The sequence below is a fragment of the Strix aluco genome, chromosome 11 (assembly GCF_031877795.1).
Source record: "Strix aluco isolate bStrAlu1 chromosome 11, bStrAlu1.hap1, whole genome shotgun sequence".
Taxonomy (NCBI): Eukaryota; Metazoa; Chordata; class Aves; order Strigiformes; family Strigidae; genus Strix; species Strix aluco.
This window is the reverse complement of record NC_133941.1, coordinates 574,017-601,558: the sequence shown is the minus strand read 5'-3', so window position 1 is coordinate 601,558 and position 27,542 is coordinate 574,017. Positions and strand designations below refer to the sequence as shown.

At 43.2% G+C, this 27,542-nt stretch overlaps 2 protein-coding genes across 8 annotated transcripts in view; one reads left to right on the top strand and one right to left on the bottom strand.

Moving 5' to 3' along the window:
- Positions 1 to 1,308: 1,308 nt before the first annotated feature.
- On the bottom strand, positions 1,309 to 6,223 carry MBD4 (methyl-CpG binding domain 4, DNA glycosylase). 4 transcript variants are annotated; one of them, XM_074835972.1, is made up of 8 exons: positions 6,151 to 6,223; positions 5,776 to 5,955; positions 4,667 to 5,415; positions 3,924 to 3,998; positions 3,189 to 3,323; positions 2,811 to 2,960; positions 2,057 to 2,160; positions 1,309 to 1,507 (listed from the first exon to the last, which is right to left on the bottom strand). In XM_074835972.1, exons 1-8 carry the CDS (start codon positions 6,177 to 6,179, stop codon positions 1,430 to 1,432), a joined length of 1,500 nt encoding a protein of 499 aa, XP_074692073.1. In that variant the 5' UTR covers positions 6,180 to 6,223; the 3' UTR covers positions 1,309 to 1,429. The 4 variants fall into 4 exon arrangements, with proteins under 4 accessions (XP_074692073.1, XP_074692075.1, XP_074692072.1 ...); XM_074835974.1 differs by having other exon boundaries at positions 5,835 to 5,955; XM_074835971.1 differs by having other exon boundaries at positions 5,776 to 6,050; positions 6,096 to 6,196.
- Positions 6,224 to 6,340: 117 nt separating this feature from the next.
- Positions 6,341 to 27,542, top strand: part of IFT122 (intraflagellar transport 122) — a 32,599-nt gene continuing 11,397 nt past the window's right edge. For 3 of the 4 annotated variants that reach the window (XR_012624771.1, XM_074836775.1, XM_074836773.1), the window contains exons 1-18: positions 6,341 to 6,457; positions 7,040 to 7,106; positions 8,071 to 8,155; positions 8,983 to 9,061; positions 9,841 to 9,917; positions 10,356 to 10,422; positions 11,441 to 11,587; positions 13,508 to 13,583; positions 14,125 to 14,316; positions 15,006 to 15,144; positions 15,761 to 15,963; positions 16,442 to 16,579; positions 16,901 to 17,065; positions 17,921 to 18,118; positions 19,705 to 19,845; positions 21,569 to 21,622; positions 23,788 to 23,949; positions 26,827 to 26,993. Coding sequence is in view for 3 of the 4 variants with exons in the window: in XM_074836775.1 (XP_074692876.1) it covers positions 6,417 to 6,457; positions 7,040 to 7,106; positions 8,071 to 8,155; positions 8,983 to 9,061; positions 9,841 to 9,917; positions 10,356 to 10,422; positions 11,441 to 11,587; positions 13,508 to 13,583; positions 14,125 to 14,316; positions 15,006 to 15,144; positions 15,761 to 15,963; positions 16,442 to 16,579; positions 16,901 to 17,065; positions 17,921 to 18,118; positions 19,705 to 19,845; positions 21,569 to 21,622; positions 23,788 to 23,949; positions 26,827 to 26,993 (2,198 nt within the window). In the remaining variant the exon portion in view is untranslated. Of the gene's footprint in view, positions 6,458 to 7,039; positions 7,107 to 8,070; positions 8,156 to 8,982; positions 9,062 to 9,840; positions 9,918 to 10,355; positions 10,423 to 11,421; positions 11,588 to 13,507; positions 13,584 to 14,124; positions 14,317 to 15,005; positions 15,145 to 15,760; positions 15,964 to 16,441; positions 16,580 to 16,900; positions 17,066 to 17,920; positions 18,119 to 19,704; positions 19,846 to 21,568; positions 21,623 to 23,787; positions 23,950 to 26,826; positions 26,994 to 27,542 lie in introns of those variants that run through there. The other variant, XM_074836776.1, reaches the window with a different exon arrangement.

Here is a 27,542-nt window from a genome sequence, read left to right as displayed (position 1 = left end):
GGACACTGCTGTGCCCAGACACTGACCTGTAGTGCTGATGGGAACTCTGGTCTGGCAACCAAAACCAAAATGACAGCGATACCACAAAAACATCAAGGCTTGGCCCAGATCTAGGAGGGGCAAACTCTGCAGTTGTTCCAGATGCTTTTGCAGGGAAGGGCAGCACAGAGAAAAACTGGTGAGGTTTAACCAGGTTTATCAAGTATTAACAACTTCCGCTAAACCCAAATAAACCTGGAAGTGCTCTTCAGAGCAGCCTGTGGACAGCGGGGCTCAGCACAAGACAGGAGAATCACAGAATCATCTCGGTTGGAAAAGACCTTGAAATCATCTAGTCCAACCATGAACCTCACACTGACCGTTAAAAATATGCTCCACCGTTTGCTCTGCGGAAACCACTCGGGGTTCACACGCAGGGAAACATGGCAGGGTTGCAGCAGTTTGTTCCTTTGCAGTTCCCTACGTACTGCTCTGATGATGCCAGCGAAGTCTGCTCTCGTGATCTTCCTCCTGAATATGTCCACCATCGTCAGCTTCTGCCTGCGCAGGAGGTTATGGAGTGCAACCAGAGCCGGGGGGCACGATGCATGGGTGAGGGGAGGAGGGCGACCTCCCTGCAGGGCTGGCCACTCACTGGTGGTGAGCACTGAAAAACAGCAGGAAATACCCTGAGAGCACCGTTACCCAGACTCACAGGGCTCCGCAGGGCCCCAGCAGATGCAGCCGTCCCAAGGCCAGAGCAGCACCACAGACACTCAGGCCCAGGCTGCAGGTCGCAGCTGATGTGCTCTCAGCCCTCCCGCCCGCTCCACACACCTTCATTCTTCCCCAGACTCTTCCTTCCCAACTGCTGAGGGAAGCTTTTCCCATCAGCCGTTTTCCTACATCCACAAGGCTCCCCAGCTGCGAGCAGAGCTGCTGCCTCTCCCCAACCCAAGCCTCCAGCTGCTGTTGGTCACCTTCTGCACCAGAGGTGATTTCTGGAGACCTGGGGCAGCTGCAGGGCAGGCAGGAGGGCAGCCTCAGCAGTCCAGCTGGGCTTGGAGAAGGGTTTTTCCATCAGTGGAACAGAACTAAGCTGCCGCCCGCAGCCAGGCAGGCCAGGCCTGCTCACCGTCACCATGAGCAGCGATGAGGGAAGCTGCACCTTGAGGCAGGAGGTTTGAGGCAACAACCCAGGGCTCAACCCCACTCCAGGCCTGCTGAGCCGGGCCCAAGGGCTGTGGCCTGCTCCAGGGGGCAGCCTGACCCCCACCCCTTCAGGCCTGCCCCTCAAGCCCTGCCCCCCACAGCCTGAGCAGACACCACCACAACTGGGACACCTTTATTAAGAAAAAAAAATACAGAGATTTTAACCATTTCAGTTTACATTAAGACAGGGGCAAGTGGAGGCCCAGGGCAGGGCCAGCACAGGGGGGGCTGCCTTCCCTCACTCGATGCTCAGCCTCTGGCGGTTCTCCCAGAGCCAGGCGTGGTACATGTTCAACTTGTGATCCTGCGGCTGCACCTAAAACACAGTGAAAGCGTTTAATGTTTATTAAAACACCTTCTCCTACAACGCTGCCCTGGCGCGTTTCCCCCTCACAGCTCTGGGCCCCTCCGTACCGCGCAGGGAGCAGCGAAAGGCCGTGCTCCACCTACGGCAATCAAAGGGACACGGGGTCACCCCAAAACCACCCCCCCCCCACCCCGGGAATCCGGAGAGAAAACAGCCCCTCACTGCCACCCGCCATGGCCAAGGCCCCACCAACACCAGTGACAGAGGGATGCTGGGATCTGGCTGGCAGGGGACAGGGAACCTGATCCTAAACCAGAGCAGGGAAAAGGGTCTCACCCCCACAGGGAAATAAGAACACAGTGAAAGTGGAAAAAATCACAGAGAAAAAAACCAAAACAAGGTGACACAAGTCTTGATTTCCAGGTTCAGACTTGTAAAAGGTACATCCTGGGAATTCAGCCTACTGAAGACTGAAGTGTTATCCTTTTGTTTTACTCCAAGGGAGCCCACAGGCACAAGCCCAGGGACACCAAAGGCCAGAGAGGCCGCACCACCCACCTCCTTCCACTCGTTGACACAGAAGATTCTGTAGGAGTCGTTCCCGTACTTGCCGATGCCGTGCAGCTCGATGGGGTACTTCCAGCGCTTGCTCAGGTACTCACCTGCAACACAGTCACACAGCTCACCGCCCGCGGGCAGCCGGGGCGCGGAAAGCAACCCCAGACAAACTCCCGCTCCTCTGCTACGGTAACACGTCTCCGCTTTGGAAGATTTTAAATGAAAAACACAAGTTCTAGCTGTTTCCTGGTGAAAGTAGGCGATGAATCCCCATGGGGTGTATCTTTAACACCTTTTAAACAAATCACTGTGGGTGAGATTTAATTACATCTCTCTCCTCAGAGCCCACAGAGGAACATTTTCTGTACTTAGAATGAAAATATCAGAATCATAGAAAAATTCAGCTTGGAAGGGCCTCCAGGAGGTCACCTGATGCAAACCAGAGCGGAGCCACCTTATCATAGTGCTGCAGAACACAAAAATCAGCCCTGCAGGTGTTTGTATCTTTTTCCACGCAAAGAAGTCTCCCAGACCATGGTCTCTCGCAGAACTCATTATGCGTATGTTATTTTATTCTCAGTTAAGACACAGGATCAACAGCTTTGCATATGTAAGACCCACATATCCCAACGCTGCATAAAACAAACCACTACCATTATTTGCCAAACAGAAGGAAAAGTCATAAAGCATAATAATGCTCTTTGTCTTGCTAGTATAATTTATACCCTTCACAGACATGTCCAGGGAAACCTACCCGAGAACTTGATGATAGTTTTTGCTCTGAGTTCGTAGAGGCCGAGAGGTTTCAGCAGCTCTGACATTTCTTTCCAGTCTGCAGTCCTGGCTATTTCAGGAGAAGGATACTTCTTAAGGAACTCCCAGAGCACAGGAATTGCCATTTTACCTAGTGAAAGAAACCACTGTGAACAGAAGGCTGTGCAGGTAATTCTATTTTTTTATTATCTATGTACACTTTTTGAAGTGAGCTTTTGCAGAGGCAAGAGTTACAAATTAAAGATTTTTTTTTACACCAACACAAATTAATATAGCTTTATTCTTTCATTAATGCCATTAAAAAATGGCAGCTGTTCTGACCCTATACCACCACATGAAATTGTATTATTCTATTTACCCGAAGTTTTATTGAGAAATATGGTTGCAATGAGAAGTTTCCATGGATCATGGAAAAGCGTTTCTTGGATCAGATTAAAAGGAGAACGTGGAGGAGTCCATTTTCTGAAGGCCTTCCTTCTAGGTGGGCTGGGAGCTGTACACAGAGGCAATACAGGAAAAATTATTGGGCAGTAAAGGATGGATTTACCTATTTAAATGAAAATAATTTAAAAAAACAAAGACCTTTTGAAGCAGATTCACCTTTGTGGGGGCACTATATGTGGATGGAGCAATGGCAACTCCCACAGAAGTTTTACAGAGCTGCAAGGGACTGTGCGTCCCCTGGCACAGGCTGCAGTAAGAGTCCAGGCTGCCTGCTCGTGCCCCCAGTCCCACGTTACGTACATTTTCTGAGGGGACAGCCCTCCCCAGCTCCCAGGAGGTACAGAGCAGCCACCGCAGGGCAGCGGGTTGCCCCCGACAGGGGAAATGCCTCGGCACTCTGCAGAGCTTCCCCAGAGCCCATTCACCCACCACTCACAGCTGCCGAGGCTTTAACAGCTGCCTGCAAGGCACAAACCACCCAGGTTTAAAATGGGACAAGACCAGCACGAGTGCAGTAAGCCGAGCTCTCTGATGCCGCCTATGCATGGCCAGCCTAAAACCAGAGGAGATTTTCCATAACATCAGTTGATCTTGACCCATCCTATCCCTTCCCCCATAAAAAAAAAGATTTACCTAAGGAATATTATACCTTCTTTACTGTATTTACTTGAAAAATACAGACTTGTCTTCCTCCGATCCACTTGAGTTCGTGGGATACACTCTTCTGTAAAGAAATAATACTTTAGCATTAAAGAGAAAAAACCCAAGTATTTTGCTGTCATGTTTCATACACCATTTCCACTTTACGTTGTAATGGAAATACAAGGATTTCTGGTAGGTGTACAGAACATAAACGTGCTTTAGATTCACTCCAGTACTCCACTGTATTTCAACTCTATAAAAAAATCTTCAGAAGATAAACTGTTACTTTGCCACAGTCTGAGGAAATAGGCTTAAACTACAGGCAAGGATGAAATGTTGTCCACACACTCTAGCACATGAAACAAGCTGAAACTAGCCTTTTTTATGAATCAAGCTGACCAACTGTGCAACAACATTAAAAGAGTTAGTGCAGTGAAGGTATTTAATGTTATTGTATTGTACTATACAGCTAGTGATCAGTAGAGTAAGTTCCAGTTGTGAATAAATCTGCATTAAGTTAAATGCTGTTGGATAAAGAAATGGGACAGATTCAGCTGTCAAAGCAGCTTGACCAGAGACAGAACACTTTGGCTGTGGAGTTAGGAGAACCCCTGGCAGAACATTCAGATCACACTCTGCTCAAAACCACATGTACACCTGGCGGCATTTTAACTCCTGTGAAGCTTGTCTGGTCACACGGCTGCAAGACGTCAGCATCCGTTTCAGTGTCAGATTTAAAATCCTGGTTACCTGGATTCCCTCGATCTGTCTCTTCCCCCGTTTTCAGTCCATTGGTTTTCTCCTCAGATTCTGCGGAAGGTGTGTCATTAGAACCTGTCTCCACACACTCTGCCAGGCTCTCCAACACCCTCTGTGAGCGAGCTCTCGCGGACCTGTGCTGTGTGTCTGACCGGGACCTGGATGTTCTCAGCAGAGTTTCTCCTGCATCCACAGGGTCTGTGTTCTGATCCCCTACACCCTGGCTAACAGTGACAGGCGCCTCTGTCTGGCTACAGAGCTTCTTGTTTTGAACGCACTCGGTTTCCTGTTTGTTACATATTCCTCTCTGTCTTTTGTTTGGGGTATTGTCTCGATTCCTCTTTTCTGAGCTCTTCTCAGTTTTCTTATTCTGAACACTTTTTCTGCCCACCCTCTTCCTTTTGGTTTTCAAACAGTCCTCTGGGTTTATGCCTTTCATGATCAAATCTTTGCTTTCCAGCATGGGCACAACATCTTCCAGGTGTTCATTTCCAGTCTGAATGTTTTGAATTCTACCCTCTACACCATTTTGTCCACTGAGGTCTTGCACTTCACTGTGACAATCCCCATTCTCCAAAACAGTTCCCGCAGCTTTTGTGCCGTATCTTTTCACCCTCAAACAGGTACTCCTCCGATAAGGAGCTGCAAAATCAAAGTTTTCTGCTTTTAGCGTCGTCTCCCCAGTTTTCCGCAAATACTCCACAAGTGCACTTTTTGATCTTAGCTTAATTCCTTCAGGGCTGCAGTAGGAAAGAAAAGTAAATTAGTGATGAATTCTTCATTTTCTTGCTCTTCACTTAAAAATTTTTCTCGTGTTTATAAAACCAAAAGAAATGACAAAAACAGTTGACAGGGTGATGCCTAGACAAGCTTCTGTGACCTGACCACAAAACGTTTACACGAAGCGCTTACAGATAACCCTACACAAGTTACACACTTCACCTGCATAGCTCCGTGCAGGGTGTGCACAGGTGCTGCCGCACAAGTGCACGCTCGTACTACCGGGAGGAGAAAAGGTGATTTGCCCGAAGGCGGCCGGCGCTCGGCCCCCCCATTTCCGAGGGCTCCCCCTGCAACCCGCCCGCCGGCCCCGGCCTCACCTCACAAAGTGAACGTCGATCCTCCCCGCCGTCCTGCCCGACCGCCTCTGCCTGCTCACCCTCTGCCAGCCGCTGGGGACGGCACCGGGCCCGCTCGCCGTCGGTATCCTCGCAAGCCCCCTCTCCGCCGCGGCGCCGGGTCGCTCCACCGCCGGCCCGCCTCGGCTGTGGCCCAGGAGGCTGCACGGGGAAGGATCGCCCGGGTAGGGCCCTGCGCCGAGCGGGGGACTCCAGGGCGCGGGGGGCCGGGCCCCCACATGGAGGACCATACCCCCCTGATCCCCCGCCACCATCGCGCCCGCCACCATCGCGCCCGCCACCATCGCGCCCGCCACCATCGCGCCCGCCACCATCGCGCCCGCGCCGCCGCCATACCCGCCCGCCGCGGCTGCCGGCGCCGCCATTTCAGAGACTCCTCCATCACGTGACGCCCGTGGCTCCGCCCCCGCCGCCGCTCCCGCCCTTTATCCTGCGCAGGCGCATCCCGGCCCCGCTCGCGGGCGCCCCCTGCCGCGGCGGCGGACCGGCGGGCCCCCACGCGCATGCGCGTTGCCCGTGGCGCCGGCGGGGCGGGGGTAAACAAGGGCTCGGCGGCGGTGCTGAGGCGGGACGGTGAGGGGTGGCCCGGCCCGGCCCCGGGGATGCGGGCCGCGCTCACTTGGCGCGACAAGGCCGAGCAGTGGTGAGCGGCCCTGGGGCTGCGGGCCGGGAGCAGGCCGGCTGGCCGGCCGTGGTCCCTCGGGGAGCGGTGCCGGGCCCGGCGGCGGTGGCTCCCCGCGGCCGGGTGGGCGGCCCGGGGCAGCTCATTCGGGCCGCCCTGGGCTCGCCGGTACCGCCTCATGTTCTGGCGCGGGTCCCGGGCTGGGTGTCCGTTCTCTTGGCCTTCCCCTCGGCTGGCCAGCTGCGGGCAGGAGCGGCTGCGTTCCCGCGGCCTCTTGGGGGATACCGGTGCTCTAGGAACGCAGACTCTGTCTGGGGGTGGTTTTCGCTTTTTTCACTTCACATTTAGCCCAAGGCCAGTGGTTCTGCCCGCGAGGCTGCCGCTGCGGGCCTCTCCCAGAGCTCCAGCCCGGAGCCAGCACGGGCAGACCCTCACAGAGGGGCCTTCGGGTTTGGGGAGTTTTCTTAGGGAGCAGATATACTCTCAAGTACCCGGTTAACGATTTTTGTTATGTGGCATCCTTGACGTTAAAGGAAACTTATCTTCTGCTTACTAATACGGGTTTTTCTTGGGGGGCTTTGTTGTTCTTGTTTTTTTCTTTAGTATTTATGATCTTGCATTCAAACCGGATGGGACTCAATTGATAATTGCTGCTGGAAATAGACTGCTGGTAGGGAAACCTCTTTCCTCTTGCAGTTACAGCTGTACAAATATGATTTCTTTCACATTAACTTATGAATATAACCTGTCAAAAATCCTCTTATCTCTACTAGTCCAGCCTCATATCTACATACATATTAATGCATGCTAACTGTAAAGTGTTTTGAAGCTTTTTAATGTTTCTTATCAAGTTTTAAGCTCTTACTTCCAAAAGTAATGAGATTTAATTTACTTGCATCATCTTATCTTTTTGCACCTCACCCAGTAGTTTGAAATCCATTAACCTGCATCCAAACTTAGCACAATGGCATGGTATACAAATACTGCATTGTTACAAATTTCACATGAATCTCTGTGAAAAGAGGAAGGAAACTCAAACTGATGTCCCTGCTTTCTGAGAAGCTTTGGTTGAAGCTTTTAGCGGATCCCTGGGTCTGCTCGCCTGCTGCTAACCCACCAGCAAGAGCAGCTCAGGACACGCTTCTCGGGGTTCCTGCCCCGCTTGCCGATGGGCAGGTGCAACGACTGGAGGGGCGGGTGGGTGGCACCGCTACAGAGGTGTGGTTCAGAACGGCAGGACCGCAGGCGTTGTTACTCACAGTGCTGGCGGAATGGGGTAGGTGGGGATGGTCCTTTCCAGTAATTTACTGTGTTTAAACACCTAATGTGGGGAACGACGGGAAAGAAGTAAAATAAGCTGGCCAAATGAGCTGTGTGGAGATTTCTTTTGTGCATGTAATTTTCTAATACTGAGCCTTCTTTCATTCTGAAAAGGAATTTTTGTTAAGGAAAGCTGCTTCTGTACTCTAAAACTGTCTTGCATGGACTGTATGCTATGCAAAAAAGCAAACACAAAGTGTATAATCTTGTTGGCCTTCAGTAATTTTATATCCTAGTCCTCACCGGAAGATTTTTTAGGAATGTCTTTTTTTGCTTGTATTTTTTTTGTTTGTTTTTTCCCCCTGTTTAAATAGGTATATGATACTTCTGATGGAACCTTAATTCAGCCTTTGAAAGGACACAAGGACACTGTGTACTGTGTGGCTTATGCTAAAGATGGTAAATATCACTTTGGGGGGCTTTGTTAGTCTGGCTCGTAAAGTGCCTGTCTTCCATCTCTTGTTGCCAGTTGATCAATAGAGAAGTTGGGGTTGTTTCAGGAGCAGTATTCTGAACATGTGTGAGTGCTGGTGGGTTGGTTGGTTGGTTTTTAACGGAGAGTTTGAGCGGCTCTACAAACGCTACGTGCAGATGTACTGTATTTTTACATGTAAGGCTGCCTGTTAATTCAAGAACAGCAGTCCCTGCTTCCTCTCCCCTTCTACTTCAGTGATGGTTGAATTTGTTTGTGGGGTAACGGGAGGAGAAGGCTTACCCCAGAGATCCCTCTTTCTGGTACTCTACCTGCTCCTGATTTTTATTCCTGTGGCCCCTCTACCCCAAAGCTTCCTGATCTTCTGATCCTTCACACATTGCCACGCTCACTACAGACCTTATTCTGCCTCCAGTTCTTTCGTTGTCTCTGACTCTCATTCTGTGACTCACTGTGGACTTGGAGGACTTCCTCTCAAATACTACTGTTTAAGTTACAGTGGATACTTGTGAAAATGCACTGTTTTTCCCTTGACACTGTTAACATAAATCTCCAGCTGTGACTGAGAGGGTTGGAAGGATGCGCTGGGCTTTGGTGCTCCGGGGGAGTAGCAGAGTCATGGGAGTTCCAGGTAGTTGGGGAAGCGCAGTCACATCAAGGCACTTGCAGTATTGGGCCCCTCATTACTTGAGCCGTGTCAAGTTTAAGAACTTCTTGTTCTCTCTTTGATTTGAGTATTTGGAGTGAAAGCAATTCTTGTATGTGTGGGATTTAAATTCTATTTAATTCCTAGGCAAACGTTTTGCATCTGGCTCGGCTGATAAAAGTGTGATAATTTGGACTTCAAAGTTAGAAGGAATTCTGAAATACACGTAAGTGGTGCCTTTCAGTTCTGTGCCTCTCAGAAATGGGCTTTGAGTATGCACTTCTGCTGTCACAGAGTACATGCTGTTAGAGCTGGAAGAAGGTTGACTAAGGTCAGAGAAAATGCCAGGGAGGAGTAGGAGAGGGAAGAGGAATAGAACAGTCAAAGTATCTGAATGAGGCAGGAAAGCAATTAAAGGCATAAAAGAGGGTGGGAGGTCTAGATAAATCTCTGAGTTTAGAGGGCTGACAGAGAACTGGGGAAACTCTATATGTTGAAATAAAGTGAAACAGAATGACTCATCTTGTATAATAAAATTAATATTATTCTGGTTCAAAGACCAAGTTAAATATAAGGTTTGGTACTTTTGGTGTATTTCCATCTTCTGGCTTTGTGTTTGTCATACCTCTTAAGCGACATCTTCAGATTGTGTTGCTGAGTGTGCATGCACTTTTATTACTAGTTAGTAAGTACGAGCTAGTGTAGGAGCATACACAAGCATACGTGGTTTAGAATTTGGATATAACCTTTAATCATTTCACAAACCACCATCTATGTACATTTTTAGCTAATCTTGATGAAATACAGTGAATCTTTCCACTTAGAGACTTTTTTTTTAAGGTTTATTACTGATTTAGTTTACAGTAATTGCAGATTAATTTGATGTAGTATAAACTGATCGAATTATTTCTGGCATCTGGTAGACCTTTCAGCTATCTTGCTGAAAGTCAGAAAAGGGGGCATTTAAGAATGATTTATTGAAATATGATTGTAACTTCATTCTAGGCATAATGACTCTATACAGTGCGTTTCATACAATCCTCTTACTCATCAGTTGGCATCCTGCTCCTCCAGTGATTTTGGTATGTCTGCTTCCTCTAACTTTTCCATTAAGCCAGTAAATTCTATTGAAGTTATATAGTGAAGCTAACTACAGGTAGATGCAGTTCTTTATATCCAGAAGAGGTGAGATATAAAGGTAGCTAAAGTTAAGTAACATTAAATACTTATTTAAATCACTTAAACTCAGTTGGAAAGGACTGTGTAGTGAGGTGCCACAGGGTGAAATGTACTACTTCATTACTATGGTTTTTTGAAGTGATATCCTCTGTGTTGTTTAGGTGGATTTCTTTTCCCATTTACTGATAAATAATATGTATTTAAATGTCCTTGTAGCAGTGGATGAGACTTTGATCCCTCTGAAGTCCCAGCTGAGTTTTCTGACAATATTGGTTTCTGATCTGAACACTGGTAAATGTTCACTTGTAATTTACTTTGGCTTTTTGTTTGCTTTAATCAAGGCTTGTGGTCTCCTGAGCAGAAGTCAGTCTCTAAACATAAAACTAGCAGTAAGATTACTTGCTGTAGGTAAGTTCTAAGGATTACCTGTGTCATTTAAGTTAGTTTCAATACAAACCATTCAAAATACTATACAAGCTTAACAAAAAAGTTGCAGTAGTTCAGCGTATGCAGAGAGAGCAGCTGACAGTGCGAGAGGCGCTCCCACTGTGCCGCTCAGCAACAGCGTACTGGGTGCTGCTTTGCTATTCGCAGCATTAAAATACCTCAGGAGTGCTTGGAATGCTCGGGAGGAATATGACTAATATTTATCAAAGGTGATTTGTTCTTTCTTGGGTAGTCCTCTCAGAAAGAGCTCCCCCACCTCCCTTCTTTTTCTAATAGCAAAGGCGATTGGTTTTTATTTGGTGCTGTTTATAACCAAATTCTTCTGAAAGTATCAGAGAGGTGTGTTCTGCTCTTGAGCAAGTGTCTTTAACTTCTCTCTCCCTCTGTTTAGCCATCTTGTACAATAGCAATAAAATGAAGTTAGAGGTAAAAATAATTATGCTTTTTTTTGTAGAGCTGTTCATCTCCAGTGTTGTTGGTATTTTCAGTATAAGGAGATATTACTGTTACAGGGAACCTGAAGCAAGGTTACATTAACCTGTGTAAAGTCCATCTAACTGCAGCAGAGACGAGAGCAGAAACCACGTCTCCTCTGTCCCCCACCATGCAGTTTTATCTGATCAGTGTCTAAATGTGGCTTTTAAAACAGTCTGGTCTACTGCCAACACTGTCATCCCCCAAAATGTATCTGTTACTTAGCACATGCTAGAAGTATTGCAAGCAGATGATATATCTTTTTTTTATTTCTACATTTTTTTATTTCTGTATATATTATAAAATGTTCTTGCTGTAGTGCATGCTGTTGCCATAAATGTGGATTTAGATGCATAAACAAACTGTAGGATTACTGGCTACTTCCCAGAACTCCCTCTTAGAAGTATATTTCAATCTATCACCCTATTTGAGTATGCTGTACCATCCTACCTTCCTGCTGCTTGTTTTTAGTAGTTTTCTCTTCAGTATGTGTGTGTTTTATCAGCTGGACAAATGATGGCCAGTACCTTGCTTTGGGGATGTTCAACGGCATTGTCAGCATAAGGAATAAAAATGGTGAAGAGAAAGTTAAAATAGAGCGTACAGGGGGTGCTTCATCTCCAATATGGTCAATTTGTTGGAATCCATCCAGGTAAATAATTTCATTCTTCCTTTTTTCATGCTGAATAGATAATCCTTGGCTTATTGATTGCAGAAAGGCTTGACTTTTATCCCTGTTGAAACAGATTAATGCCATGCACATTACCTTTTTTAAAGTGATTATGTATTGGGGTTTTGGCTTTGCTACCAGTCTTTAATTGAATGGAGAAACTGGGAACAAGTTCCACTTAGATCATAGAGTCACTTAGGTTGAAAAAGACGTTTAAGATCATCGAGTCCAACTGTTAACCTAACGCTGCCAAGTTCAACTAAACCACATCCCTAAGCACCACATCTACAGGTCTTTTAAGTACCTCCAGGGATGGTGACTCAACCGCTTCCCTCGGCAACCTGTTCCAGTGCTTGACAACCCTTTTGGTGAAGAAATTTTTCCTAATATCCAATCTAAACCTCCCCTGGTGCCATTCCCTCTTGTCCTATCGCTTCTTACTTGGGAGAAGAACCTGGCCCCCCCCTTCTCTGCACCCTCCTTTCAGGGAGTTGTAGAGGGCCATGAGGTCTTCCCTCAGCCTCCTCTTCTCCAGACTAAACCCCCCCAGTTCCCTCAGTCGCTCCCCATCAGACCTGTGCTCCAGACCCTGCACCAGCTCCGTTGTCCTTCTCTGGACACGCTTGAGTCATTCAATGGCCTTTTTGGAGTGAGGGGCCCAAAATTGAACCAGTGTTTGAGGTGCGGCCTCACCAGATCTCAAGAAACATTTCTTTTTTGTGTTGTTTTGGGTTTTTTTTTTGGCGGGGGTGTGGGTGGGCAGGTTCTGTTTGGATCAGAGGAGAGAGAGGAGAGCTGTTTTTTCACTTCAGAGTGAGTACTGTCCCAGGTATGTGGATAAACAATTGCTATTGCAGTAGGTGGGGCAGTTTTTGGAGTAGAGCAGATGAACAAGAGGAGCTCACAGCTATTTAGAGGAGATTCCAGGGCTGAAATCCAGGCCTGGCAGTAGGCAGGAGGGTGAAGTCCAAGAGGAAGAAGATCCCTCTATGCATTTCAACTTGTGAGTGAAACTTCAAAAGAATGTCCATAAGACAGTAATTTACAAAAAGGACCAAGGGCAGAGGGTATTATGCAAGGTACAAAATTAGATACTCAAAAGTTAGGAAATTCTAGATTAATAGTTGCCTGTATGGTCTTAATTTATTCTGCTTGTATGTGCTCATTATGAGAGAGTTCTTAATGCTTAAAAGCGTATTGCTTTTCCCCACAGGTGCGGGCGTCACGCATTGAGCAGCGGGAGGGTGCTTACTAAACAGCTTTTCATTAGGTTTTTTTGTCTGTTCCCTTTTTGTTCAGTTCATGGCTAGAAGCATTATTTGCAGCAGAATCATCAGATTGCCATCTCCCTTCCTAGGCAAGAAGCTGTGGAGGTGACTCTCATATTTTGCTCCAAGCTGAACAGATCATGTCAGAGTACCAGAGTTAACAGATTTGAGGCCTGAAGCCTTTCCTCAGTCTGCTGCTGGTCTCACATGAACAATTTTTAATTTTTTTCCTGCCTTACACTGATAACTGTAGTTGTCTCTCTCAGCTGTATCGACTCTGATGTTATGGTGGCTTTGCACTACTGTAGCTAAGATCAGAATCCGGGCCCAGGTGCTCCATCTGGTTAAGGGACCGTCTGTGTCGCTGTGCCCATTGCCTCTACAGCTGTAGGTGGAATCATACATCAGGCTCTGCAGTTACTCCTGGAAAGGAGACTGATTTTCCCTCTGTGTCCCCAAGTTGGCTTCCTTCGTTTTAAATGGCATGATATATCTGCTGTCCTTTCAGTTTGTGGTTTTTTAAAGAGTAATATGAAGTAAATTCTGCTATTCTATTACTTGGTTCCATTGCTCTAAGAAATTTATTAATAAATCACTGTAGAATTACTACATAATTTTTTTCTTTTTCTGTTAGAGATGAACGCAATGATATTTTAGCTGTGGCAGACTGGGGTCAGAAACTTTCCTTTTACCAACTTAGTGGCAAACAGGTATGTTCTAGAAAGCGCATTCAGGAGTGGCGGGGTATTTCTGATTCTGTTCTGTGTCCTATATTCAGAGTGTTTGTATACTAGTGCTTTATTAGCTATGTTAAAAGTTTTCTGTTTTCCCATCCTTTTATGTGTCCGCTCTTTTTTTAACCACCTTTTCCTTCAGCTCTTGTTTCTCCCCTGACAACTCAGATGCTGTCCTACGATTCTTGTATTAAATCCCTTACAACTTTGCTGGCTTTTGCCATATGGTTTACTGGTTTGTAGAGGACATCTTTAATTTTTTTCAACTGGCTAGAGAGGGTTTTGTGAGTTGCTTGTGTTTTGAGTAGACTGGTTTGGAATGGGAAGGATTCTTGGATGTGTTTAAGAATTGCCCTTGGCAATGTTAATATAGCCAGTGGTTCTGGGGTATGGAGGAGCCGTGCATGGCCAGAGAGATGAGAAGAATGGTATCAGTGACGGTACTTGTTGCCTTGGGAAAATGTGAAATGATCAATGGGTTTGATTTTTTTTTTTTCTAATTTATTTTCCCTTGTAGATTGGGAAGGACAGAATGCTCAATTTTGATCCTTGTTGTGTTAGCTATTTTACTAAAGGAGAGTATATTTTACTGGGAGGTTCAGATAAACAAGTTTCCCTCTTCACGAAGGATGGGGTGCGTCTTGGTACCATCGGAGAGCAAAGCAGTTGGGTGTGGACGTGCAAAGTTAAACCAGACTCCAACTATGTGGTGAGTAGGAATGTTTCTCTGATGTTTTCACAGGCAATTTGTCGTATAAGTTAAGACCATAAGTTTCAAACTCAGTGGCTTAGTCTAGACATTCTTACTGAGGCAGCAGAACCTAAGCAGTGTCTAGTGAGGTCCTGGAAGTACCACTGACGTTAAAAATATCCTGCAGAAGTAAAACTTGGGCTGCAGAAGGCTGTGAATGAGCATAACACCTGTTTTCCAAAGGTAAGGCATTTGCTGCATTTTGATTAAAAAAGAGGAGGGAAAAGAAATAAAAATGGCAACTTCTAGTTTGATCCAATCTAATTCCATGATGGGAAGAAAACATTCAGATCTGTTTGAGTTTCCAGCATTACACCTTGTGGAAAATGCCTGCAAGGCAACTGTCAGGCTTAAACGCTGCACCATGTGTCCTTGTACAAATGTGAAGAGACACAGAGTGAATTTAAAAACAACCACCAACCAAACCAGACCCCACCCGTCCAACATGGTGCTCTCCATGGTCTATGATGAGATCAGTCCTCATTTTGCATTGCAGTTACCATGGTTTAAGTACAAGCAGGCTGTAATTGGTATCGATCTATACATTATGCAGGAAGGGAACATAACGTTTATATAAATGCTACGTGTTTTGCCAATTCTCACCTACATGTACCATTTAACTAAAATTATTTTCTTCTTGTGTTCAGGCAGTAGGATGCCAAGATGGAACAATATCCTTTTATCAGTTGATTTTCAGTACTGTTCATGGCCTTTATAAGGATCGCTATGCTTACAGAGACAGCATGACTGATGTTATTGTCCAGCACCTCATCACTGAACAAAAAGGTAATTTCACACTTGCAGTCAGGCCAAAGTGTCGCTCTTGTTCTGTTTTGTTGGGTTTTTTTTAACTAATATCCATCAGAACATTTGGAATATGTGCTGCATGGACCAGACAGATTGTTGTCACTTTGACAGTAGAACTGAGGAATACTGTTTGCAGGATGAGAGTGTAAACTTGGATTCTGGAGGATCAGCGCTGACAAGCTTAATGAAGGATGTGGGGATTTAAAAGGACGTTGGGAGGGGCAGAGGATTTTAAGATAAGGTTTTAATCTCTGCAAATGAGATAAAAATACTGTACATCATATTTAGCTTATTTTTTCTTACTTGCGGCCTCAAGGATTTGTGCTGGTTTTGCTTCTTTGTATCCACTGTTTTTTTTATGGCAAGGAATCGAAGTATTGCTCCAGAATGTGCTGTTGACAAATAATAGAGGGTGATAAATTGTGATGGGGATAGTAGATTACACAGATAGAAAAACACACATCCAAGCAGGAATCTGCTTTTAGTTTTAGAGGTGCTTTAGAAAGATTCAATTTTAATGTAAGTTTTCTGCTTTCTGTATGCATTACTTTCATGTCAGCCTATACTGTGTTGGTTTTGTGTTTTTTCTCTCTAGTTAGAATAAAAGGCAGAGAGCTTGTAAAGAAAATTGCAATCTACAAAAACAGATTAGCAATCCAGATGCCAGAGAAAATCCTGATTTACGAGTTATACTCGGATGATTCTTCAGATATGTATTATCGGGTGAAGGAAAAGATTGTAAAAAAGTTTGAATGCAACTTGCTGGTTGTCTGTTCAGATCACATTATTTTGTGCCAGGTATGTGCCTTAAAATCTAGAGTAGTCTGGGGTGTGCTCAGACTGTGAGAGCTGTCCGGGTAGCTGGCAGGAGGAGGCTGCACTGCACAGGCTCTGTCAGCCCTTCCCCAAGGGGCCCCTGTGTAGCGCTGCTGTAACGCCCAGCGCCGACACCCTGCTGAGCCATGGCTCTGATGTGCCACGGGTGGCTCGGGTTCAGTACAACAGCCTCGGTGGTGAATTCAATAGATTAGTCCATAATCCAGGGGAATTTTTGCGTGGGAGTGAGCTACTACAAAAAGGGGTGTGTGTGTGTGTTTGTTTTGGGTGTTTTCTCACAGCATTGGAAAACCTTAAAGAATTAATCCTGTTAAATTGACTATTTGACTTTATGATTCTTATACGTAAAAGTAGGCACACATGCTAGTGTAGGTATAAACATAGCACCGGGTTTTATCTTCACCTCCATGCAGTATTTTGTATGTTATCATGTCTTTAGGAGAAGAGATTGCAGTGCCTCTCATTTAGTGGTATTAAAGAACGAGAATGGCTGATGGAATCTCTTATTCGTTATATTAAAGTAATTGGAGGACCTCCAGGAAGAGAAGGCCTCTTAGTTGGTCTAAAGAATGGTCAGGTAACACTTAATGTCTGGTATGTGTCTTTTCACTGCAAATAAAATTGGTTCTGTGCTCTTAGGGGGGGACCTTAGGAGCAGCATGCTCTCTTACAACCTAGAATTTTGAGAGAGTCTCATATTGTGATTAAAAACTGATTACTTCTATCTTTCACATTTTCTGGCTGTAAAGTTCATGCAGACATTTTAATGCAGTTTCTCTGAAAAAAAAAAAAAATGCAATTGCATGCTTTAAGCAGCATTAAAGCTTGTACCTGCTATGCTGTTTCTAGTTTTAAGAACAAAAATGGATGGACTGACTTTGGTTTCAAATATGTCCAGATTCTGAAGATATTTGTCGATAATGTCTTTGCGATTGTCCTGTTGAAGCAGTCCACAGCTGTGCGTTGTCTGGATATGAGTGCATCCCGAAACAAGCTGGCAGTGGTGGATGAAAATGATACTTGCCTAGTATATGATATTCATACCAAAGAGCTGTTGTTTCAGGTAAAATTCAAAGATTTTTTAAAATTTTTTTTTTAAAAAGGGGGGCAGGAAGTCATTTGGAGCACAGAACATACCAAAAGTGTTGCCGTGCAGAGATTCATATAACTGTCACTTAAGCCATTAATCACATTGTGTAGGATTTAACTGTGATCTGTTTCTCTATTGAAACTGCCCTTTTAGAGATGATAGACAAGGAATTAGAAGGCAGGAGATATGTGAGCAACAGCTGGATAAAGAGCACTTAAACATGTGACCTTTTCCGTTTAATTTAGAGCTCTGTCTAGTTCCTTTTGAAGCATTACAGTTAATAAGCATTTTGGCTTTATCATTAGTATAAACAGAATTAAAGCCTAAACTTCTTTGTTTGTTGTGTACTCCCAGACTATAAAATGAGTAATCGTAATTGTCTCTTCATTGGCAGTTTAGCAGTCACTCTAAGGGTTCGCTCATTAATGTTCATGAAACATTTTCAGAGAATATTGGATGGAAAGTATGAAGTGCTACAAAGATAGGGCCTGTAACTTTCTTTTTGTAATGGACAGAAAAATGATCAATTAAATGTGCTGTCTAACAGTGTAGTACTGTGGAATTTTATATTATGTTCTACAGTTTGATAGTATAGATCATTAGTAAATACAAGCAAAGACAATTACAGCTGTTTATTAAAATGTAAAATACGTCCCTGTGAATCTGTTTAGGAATATTTTAGGCTTTAGAATATGACAGAGATAAAAAGTGTGTGTGTGTACACACCTGGGCTATAATAGGTCCAACGTTCTAGCTGAAGGATGCATATTTCTTAGGAAAGGTGATGTGAGTGCATCTGTTGTAATCATCAGTTATTTTGCTCATTAGGAACCCAATGCTAATAGCGTGGCTTGGAACACACAGTGTGAGGATATGCTTTGCTTTTCTGGAGGGGGTTACCTCAATATCAAAGCCAGTAACTTCCCTGTCCATCAGCAAAAACTTCAAGGCTTTGTTGTGGGTTACAATGGCTCCAAGATCTTCTGTCTTCATGTTTTTTCTATGTCAGCTGTTGAAGTTCCGCAGGTAATCCTTTAATCTCATTAAGTGTTGCTTTGCATTTCATAAACATCAATGTTTAAGAAGCGAAGAAGCTTTTCTGAGATTTACCCGTATTCCATTACAAAAATGATTGCAGTTCACAGTTTCTTCATCGTTATTTAAGTTCTGTTGCATGATCTATTTTATTTTTGTTGATTTGCCATTAATTAAGCTGACTTCCTTTTTGCTGTTATTGATTGTTTCTAATTTTCCCTTTCTACTTGCAAATGCACATAGTCTAAAAGCAAAGTTGAAGATATGGTGTGGGTGTTACCTCTTCCAGTCTACCTTTTCTCCAGTTGTAATTTCATTTTTCTTATGAGTACATCAAATACTGTCATATTGCTGCTTCCTCTAGATGTGTTTAGGCAATATTTAAGCTGTATATTTTAGTCTGAATGCATAGTATATTCTAAATGTAGATATTGACTTCCACAAAATGCTATTTTCTGAATTATGGGAAGCAGTGGAAGAGCTTAAAACAGTCCAAGAAACAAAAAAAGGAAAAGAAGGAAAAAAAAAAAAATCCGACTTATGCACCTAAGGGTGGGCAGGATTTGAAACGGAGTCGCTGAAGAAGGCAGAAGTGCCATCTGTTTGTGTTACCGAGTGGGTTACAGGCCCGGTGTGAGGCATTACACACACCTTAACGAGGCTGTGGGGCGTCCCGTGGGGCTGGCGGGGTGAGATCAGCCAGAGCTGAACACCTTTGCTGGGCTTTGGTGTGCTGCAGGCACCAACGTGCTGCTAAATTACTGTGGCGTATCACAGAGGCAGCTCTTTCAAAGCCACGCTTTTGGAGGGAGGGGCTACCAAAAAGTATGCACTTTTCAGATAAACTGATGAAAATAACATAGAAATCAATCTGTGTGCTGCCTTTGGTTGCAAACCCAGAGTTGAAGGTAATCCAGCAGCAGTGCTCCCTGTTCGTTCAGAGGGTTTGAGCTGTAGCTGCAGATGCTGACCTTTAGTCCCTTTGTGTCGGCCTGCAGTTGGCAGTTTCTCTCTTTAGCTCCCTTTTAGGGCCAGTCCTTGAGGTCAGTGTCTTTTGGGTTTAATAGTTGCAGTCTTGGTAAAACAGCTTTGCCATCAGGGTTGGCACAGAAGGGTTACCTCTTCCTGTTGTGTCTGAACATTTCTAGGGATGCTTCACACTGGGCTGTTGTACCACCTGTCAAGCTTTTAGTCTTTGAGAACAAACTACCCCTCCTTTGTTCTGCCTCCGTAGTAGTCAAAAACAGAAACAAAACCAAAAACCCTCATTGGCTTTTTGTACATAATATTTAGCATGTACAATGCTCAGAAGAATTCACATTCTTAACTACTACTTTATATGCTAGGAACTGAAGATTTCAAGATGGATGAGTCTGGAATATATGGGTTCATTGTGTCTAAAGATACAATAATAATCATCCCAGAATGTTTTCTGTCTATTATAAAAACACATTCTCTGTGGAGCTTGTAATGGTTGTGATGAGAATATTTCTTCCCCCCCAATGTATGTAGAGAATTTCACTACTATATCTCAGTATTATGCTTTCTAATACATGTTTTTCAATGGAAATCCTCAGTCTGCACCCATGTATCAGTATCTGGAACGAAAAATGTTTAAAGAAGCCTACCAAATTGCATGTTTAGGAGTAACTGATACTGACTGGAAAGAACTGGCGATGGAAGCCTTGGAAGGGCTGGAGTTTGAAACTGCTAAAAAGGTAAAGCAGTTATTTAATTATTTAGCAGAAAGCTTGCTTTCTATTTTTATGTGTATGTGTATATATATATATATGTAGTGTGTGTGTATTATGTATGTTTTATGGCTGGGATACAAAGTGGTGTTCCTGGGTCACTACCTTGCTTCTCTGTAGTGAATACATGTACATACCACAGAAAATGTTGGTTTGTTATATACTCAGGATCCTGAGATGAGGTTTTAAACTGAAATCTAATTTCTCTCTCTAGATAAATGCCATGTTCTATACCCAAGTGTTAAATGCAGAGAAAATAGTTTTTCATCAGCAGGAAAATGCGTTGATGAACCAGTGAAATAGAACTGGGAAGTTGTTCAGCGGTGCTGCTGCCCACCGGGTGGCAGCAGAGAATGCCTTAGAGCTGACTTCCCCCACCGCTATGAACTTAGCTCCCCAAGTATTTAATGTAACCTCAGTTCAAATGTGGAGGTTTCATATTCTTTGTTATCTACACATTAATGTTCTTTGAAGGCAGTGGTGATGGGATGTCATTGTTTTAGTCATTTTCTAGCGGGAATGCCTTGGTTTTGGGAGTGGCCTATAAATAGGTACATACCGAAGAACAGAGTTTTCTCGGGCAGAAAACACTTCCATATTTTCTTCCATCACCTTTTGTCAAATAAGAGAGGGTGAACTGAGTTCAATGTCATGAATATTGTATGAAAGACAAAACATTCTAAAAATATACAGGGAATGGTCTGTAATGATAGGCATCTTTTAATAACAGATTTTTTTTTTAAAGGAAATTAAATGCTTTATTTTTCTTTTTTTTTCTTAAGTGGAGGCATCAGAATAATTCCAGTTTCATGGAGAGCTTTATGCAAATAGATATTCTTAAAAAGAAGTTTTCAGTGCCTCCTTGGAATTTTAAAGTAGTGCCCTCTTAGAATTAGAGCGGATTAATTTGAACAAAAGCAGCTTCTTGACATTAAAGGCTCTCATAGTTCCTAGTCCGATCTGGTGTAAGCAGAATATTGTATGCCCTCTTAAGCCTTAGTTTGGTTAGAAGTCTTGAACGTGCAGTCTGAAGAGTTAAATTTCTATTTTTTGATGCATGTCAAGAATAAGTGCTAAGCTGCCGTAACTCGCACATGACTCTGCCACTTGAGACTTTGGGCTGCACGTTTATCTCCATTTGCAAAAGATATTACACTGTCTTGCAGTACTTTTATCTTACCGTCTTCTTGCTTCCTTTTCTCTCCCTCAGCTACTTCCATACTGCATTTTCAGAATGGTATAAAAACTATAAGCATGTGCGGTATGCTTTGGCAACACAATCGATATGTTCTACCTTGCCATAGTTTCCTTAAACTCCCTTGTCTGTATCTTGCCTCACACCAAAATGGAAAAGCTATAAAATAGCCAGAATAAAAGTATGTAGTATTTTAAATGGCAGTTTGTATTTCCTGGGGGACTGACATAGGTGCAGCTCCTAGTCCCTGCCTTTGCTGTTTATTTTCAGTGATAAGCTGCTGGGTTGTACCCTTGTCTTATTTACTGTAACGCCTCAGGGGCTGCAGTTGTAGTTGGAGCCCCTCAGGTTAGTAGGGACTACACAGGCACAAACCCCAGCCCCTTTCTCTCTGTCCTGTTTGCATGACGACAGCTTGATTTATGTATAACAATATTTGATTTTTTTCTGGCTTTTCAAGTTAATTCCTCTTACTCTTTTTTTTCTTTTCAATAGGCATTTACCAGGGTACGAGACCTTCGATATTTAGAATTGATCAGCAGCATAGAGGTAAGAGAGTGTTAAAGATAGTATATTTTCTTACACTTAGTACTATACCAAAATCAGTACTTTATATTTTGGAGGGACTGTTGTTCCTCCAGATAGTGCTTCGGACTGTTGGAGATTGGTTGAGAGCGAAAAATCCTGATTAGCAGACGTGATTCAAATTCTAGTCATATGACCTGAAACTTCACGACAATAAAATGGGGCTGTGGGACAACAAGAACTTCTGAAACTGTCTTCAGGAAGACTGGAAAAAAGTTCAATATTCAATTAATAATGGGTAGAATACTACTGTGCTAACAGGGCTTGGTACAGAATACTTCATAAACATGAGTTAATTAAGCCTTTCCTTACCCCCTGGAGGTAGGTAATTACTATTATCTCCTCCTTGCAGAGCCAGAAACAGGCCCAGAGAAATAAAATGACAAACTCAAGGTCTCATGACAAGTCTGTGACAACTGGAAATAGAATTTGGGATTCCTTAGTTCCATACTGTGCTCTAATCACTAGTTCTTACTCTATTCGCACTTCTTGATAGTTATTGTCTAGTGAAATTCTGTCATGAGCATGTTAAAAGACATGGTATCACCCTTGTCCTTCTACAGAGACTGCATGATATGGTTGAGATGGCATAAAGGGAATTCCTCTTTCTCATGCTAATGAGATTTACACCTTCTCTGAAAGAATGCATTCCTTGTCTTCCATTTCTGCAGAGCTGTCCTGGTTCTGTCAAAACACCACTTGGTTGCGGTTAACTTTTCTTGGTGATTAACATGGGACAAAGTTCTGCATTAGGAGCCCTCCTTTTCTTTTTTCTTTTAAAGGGTAGATAGGTAGACAAGACCATTCTCTCACCACTACTAACCTTTCTTTTCCACATATGCTTTTCCAGATCTGCGTCTATTGAAGATATTCTGGAATTGTCATGTTATATTCTGTTTAATGGGAAAGATTCCCTTTGTAAATAGCAATAAACCTACCTTCAGACTTCTTGAAAATGCTTCTTCTGAAGTGAGAGTTGTACATCATCACTTACTTTTGCTTGTGGTGCCTCAGATTCCTTTTAAGGCCTGTAAGGGTGTAGCTAAGCACATGTTCCATTAATTTGATGGCTTTCTCTCAGTAATGACACTGGGTTTTTTCGAATTGATGACAGCAGGAAACATAACTGCCAGATCTCTGTATCTGGCAAGATTCTGTGAAGTCTTTAAAAAATGGTGTGACAATTCCTCTGATTATTCTTTTAACCAAGTTTTTAAAGGGAACTTTCACCACCACTCCAGTATCAGCCTGGTCAGTAAGCGTGAGCAGGAGGAGCGATGGCTGAGTCTCCTTTGGCAGGAGGGAGTCGAATGTGTGTGCTCGTGGAGTGCTTTGCCCCCTTTTGTGCAGTTTAAATTCAATTCACATCTATAGATTTCCATATAAGGTGGGCTAATAGTAGTACTAACTTTATCCAAAGCAGGGTAGCAATGTGTTTCCAAGGTACAGCATAAAACATGCATGTGAAAGCACGCGCACACGCCTGTGTGTGCATATATATATACGGCGCTGGTCCTTGCACACTTTGCCCCTGCGGTCCCTTCCCAGACAATTGGAGTGAGCAGTGCCAATTAGCAGGTGCTCTGGCGGTGACTGCTGCCTGCCTGAAATCGGGAGCTCTTGCGTGTGGGGACAGTGGTGGTGACACTGGTTCTTATTCAGAGGCAGGTGAATGTCCTTTTGGAATCTGCTTGTTGCTAGCAATTATTTTCATGTTTGTCATCCCACCTGCACGTATTGTTAATTTAGCCAAATTACATGCTAGTGAGTTTCTACAGGAGAAGATAAGGAACCCATCAGATGCCTTTTTTAAAATAGCATAGCATAATGATAGCACGCATTCATTTTCCTGGGTGAAATCAAGAGAAGTGATTTTTCATCACTTTGGTTTGTATAGTGACATTTAATTTTTCCCTTCCTAATTTTAATTAAGAAGGGATTTAATCTTTTAATTATGAATTCACCAGAAATGTAGAAGAGGCATAATTATGATACCCTGTTACAGGTTTTTATTAACAGTTAAAATCTAAGCCTGAAAATCTAATTCTTCAATGGCCATTTCTCACCTAGGTCCTGATCATCTAGAATATTTTCTACATCTTTTTGTTTTGTTTTGTTTTTTTTTCCAGGAGCGGAAAAAACATGGAGAGAACAACAATGAACTGTTCCTAGCAGATGTTTATGCCTACCAGGGAAAATTCCATGAGGCAGCGAAGTTGTACAAAAAGAGTGGGCATGAAAACCTGGCTCTCGAGATGTACTCTGATTTACGCATGTTTGACTATGCAAAGGTAATAGGTTGCAACTGAATATTTAAATGCAGAAATATTAATGTACCTGTAACTGTTTTCAGAGTATGACCCTACAAAAGGATTGGATGAGATGTGGGCTCTGAATTTCAGTTTTATTTTCCCAGTGTCTGACGTTCATTTGGCTTATAAGGGGAGGAAGGGTTATCCTCTGGGTCTGGATGTAATGGGAGCCTTTTTCTTCAGTCTACTGCTGAGGAAGCAGATTGTGTTTTGTATAGTCTCAAATTGGACACCATCAAAGGTGCCTCTTTCACTGTGATTATATAGTATTATCCATAGTAATTTTCCTTTTTTTCAAAAACTAAAAATCTCATTTTTATTACTTTCTTCCCCATTATCTCACTCAAGAGTCCCTTTTTATATTTTGGCTTCCAAAAATAATAAGGTAGTACACATGCAAAGTGGAGGTGAGTGCACCATGCATTTAATTCATGGCTGTATTATAATAAAGATCTTTTTCTTTCAGAGTTTGAACTTAAGTAGGTATGTTAACTCTATATTAATGTGTTTTATAAAGTGTGTAATAAACTAACTTAGTATATTTTTGTTTACTAGAGAATGTCCTTCCAAAGATTCAATGTCTTGGCTTTTTTATTTTAAACTCTGTTTTTATGTAGAAATAAATTGAATATGGTTTTTAGAAGTGATGTTTTTATTTGGTGACAAGAAAGCATTACTTGGCTTTTTAAGTCTTCTATGATGTTTTCTTATCAAAATCCCTGAGAACATATGCACTGTTTAGTCTCATTCATCACTCATCAGAGCCTTATTCCGCCCAGTGCAGGACAAAGGCTTTGCCATGACATGCATATAAACCGTTTTAGCATAGATCCTGCAAACTGTGGCACAGAGAGATCTTTTTCTTCCAAGAGCTTAATATAAATACTTTGGGGCTTTGCTGATGTAAGTCTGACTTCCACTATTTTTGGCTGATGAGTCTTTGTTAGCTTCAGTGTTTTGGCTCCTCTTGAACATAAATGTAATTCATAGATGAAAATTTTCCCATAAGTCTTCATAAGAGTCTTTTAATTCTTGGCCATAGTCATGTCTATATTTAACTAGCAGAGAGCAAAACATCTTGTGTCTCCTGTCCTCGAGTGTGACTGTGTGCAGAGGAAGTTAAAGGTGCTTCACAGCAAGTGAAGGAAGCTGCTTGTGCAGGGAGTGCACAATACGTGGAAGGCTGCATAACCCCCCTTGTTTGCCAGTTGTTTTTCTGAGGAAAGGTGGGAGGGCACAAGGGGGGGGTGTGTTTTTGTGTTGGGTTTTGTTGTTGTTGTTTTAATGCTGCCAGAACTATGCAGAGGGACCCTTACAGAGTCAGATTGCTTGTGCTTGACTTTGATTAGCTCTGGCTAGCGAGCCCAGGCTGGAGGCAGAGGTCAGGAAGTCCTTTGATATCTGGTCATAGGCTCGTTATTGCGGGACCAGATCACAAATCACTGAGAACTCACAAAAAACTCTTTATGCTGTAAGAAGCTGAGCTTTTGATTTCGGACTTGTTTTGGTCACCTAAGCTGGAAAACAAGTTGTGTCGAAGATACTGTCCAGCTTGAGTCTTTTGTTTCAGTTTTTCACATTCAGAGATTATCGTGACACCTTTATAGCTGCTCACTTGAATCGGGGCTGTGTTGCAGTCGATAATGCTGAAGCACAATCCTGTGTGGAGCTCGTTGGAGATGGGGTGTAGCTCTGTACCTGTTGGCTGAACACATCAGGGAAGCTGGTGAATGGTGGTAGTGGAATAGTTCTGTTGTGTGGGTGCTTTTTGTGGTTTTTTTTCACTTGTTTGTTGTTTTGGTTTGGTTTTTTTAAACCTGAATCAGAGTTTACCAGAAACACAGGATAAGGTAGTTTTTCACACTCTTCTCACCTTTCTATTTCTCTTCTGTTCTAATTTTTCATCTGATAGAATCTGTTTTAACGGACAGTAGCTGTTCTGTTAACAGACAAAATTGCCCTTAATCGATCTTCTGGTGTTGAAGTACATTTTTTTTTTTTTCCTTGGCGCATGATGTCAACAGATGTGAACCATATGGTGCCAGGGCTTTGGTATTGGCAGAAGAAGCTGAACAAACTTTAGAAATATTTCCAAAATGGTTGTCATCCCAGCGTCCAGGCTTGGTGTTTGCATGTCTTGCGGAAGTCCAACCAGTAGCTCAGAGTCACTCTCACTTTTGAGCAGCTGTCATTCCGTCCTTATAGAAGAACTTCTTTGATATATTGGAATAAAATTATCAAGTGTCTTTGCAGAAAACAAAATTTCCGCCTTTAATTGGTTTGTGGCTGGGCATCCTAATGCTAACATATGATTGAATGGGTTGCATATACTATTGTTAACTAAGCTGGGTCATCTTTGAGAATGAAATGGTACCTTCTTGGCTTGCAAAAGAAAATCTGAAACTTGGAATTGATATATTACAGTTTTTGAGATTAGTACTATTTTGGTTTGGAAAGGCATGTTCCTGAAAAGCATGCAGAAATCACAATTTGTATCCACTTAAACAGGATCAATGGAGAGCAAGCTTTCCAAGAAATCAAGTGAGGACATATTTATTATCTCTGAGGCATCTGTATCATCCTTCTCCTGGCCCTCCCAGAATCTCCTACTTTTTTTTTTTCCTTTTAATTGAAAACTATCTGAATGGGAGACTTGTCATCGTTTCCTACCAAACATTGAGCCTTGATGATTAGTTGCTGCAGGCTGGATCAGTTCATGTTGCTCTGTATGCAGTATTTCTTTTCTTAGGAGGCATAACAATATTAATTTAAAAGTCTTTGTGTATTTTAGAACTTGGACTGTAACAATGTTTGTCACCAGAAGATAATGCAAACTTTTGTACTGCACTATTTCAGGATTTTCTGGGATCTGGAGACCCCAAAGACACAAAGATGCTAATAAAAAAACAAGCAGACTGGGCCAAGAACATCAATGAACCAAAAGCAGCAGTGGAGATGTACCTCTCTGCAGGCGAGCACATGAAGGCCATAGAAATCAGTGGGGACCACGGCTGGGTTGATATGTAAGCTTTAGTTCCACCTCAGAGATAATATATACTAAAATCTCAAATGAGTTATTACGAATTCTGCGAATTTTAAAATAAGACAAAACTTGTTTGATATGTGGCTTTGTTTATATCAAATTGAGTATTTGAAGCACAGCTACAATTAAATTTTTTAAAAGCTAAATATGTTTAGTGGGTAGGGGCATAAATATGTTACAAAAACAAATGTGTTACAGCAGTAAAGAGTATGAATGGGTTCATCTGTAGTATGAAACTGTTGTCTAAAATATGCATGCCTTAAGCTTCTGAGAGCAGTCATCGCGGCAGTGCTTGTAGGTGATAGCCTATTTCTGTTTTAAGCTGTTAAGGATAATCATCTAGTGGGTAGAGAAGACAACTGGAGCACAGAATCCCAAGAAATTCTGGGGCAGCTACCGTTACTGGTCAAATTCTCCTTAATTTGCAGTAGGTGACACTTCGGGTTGTTTGCTGAGTTGCTGTAAGATCTGGGACAGGTCACTCGGCTTTCCCTTGCCTCAGTTTTGCTGTGTGGAAAGGGGGTGAGGT

Bases quoted from the DNA above. Each gene is read 5' to 3' on its own strand.
- MBD4 (XM_074835971.1), bottom strand. From the start codon at position 6,179: ATGGCGGCGCCGGCAGCCGCGGCGGGCGGGTATGGCGGCGGCGCGGGC. The intron at 6,051-6,095 runs GTGGCGGGCGCG...GCGGGGGATCAG, and splicing joins CGATGGTGGCGGGCGCGATG to GGGGGTATGGTCCTCCATGT. The intron at 2,961-3,188 runs GTAAATAGAATA...TTCTTTCACTAG, and splicing joins ATTTCTCAATAAAACTTCGG to GTAAAATGGCAATTCCTGTG.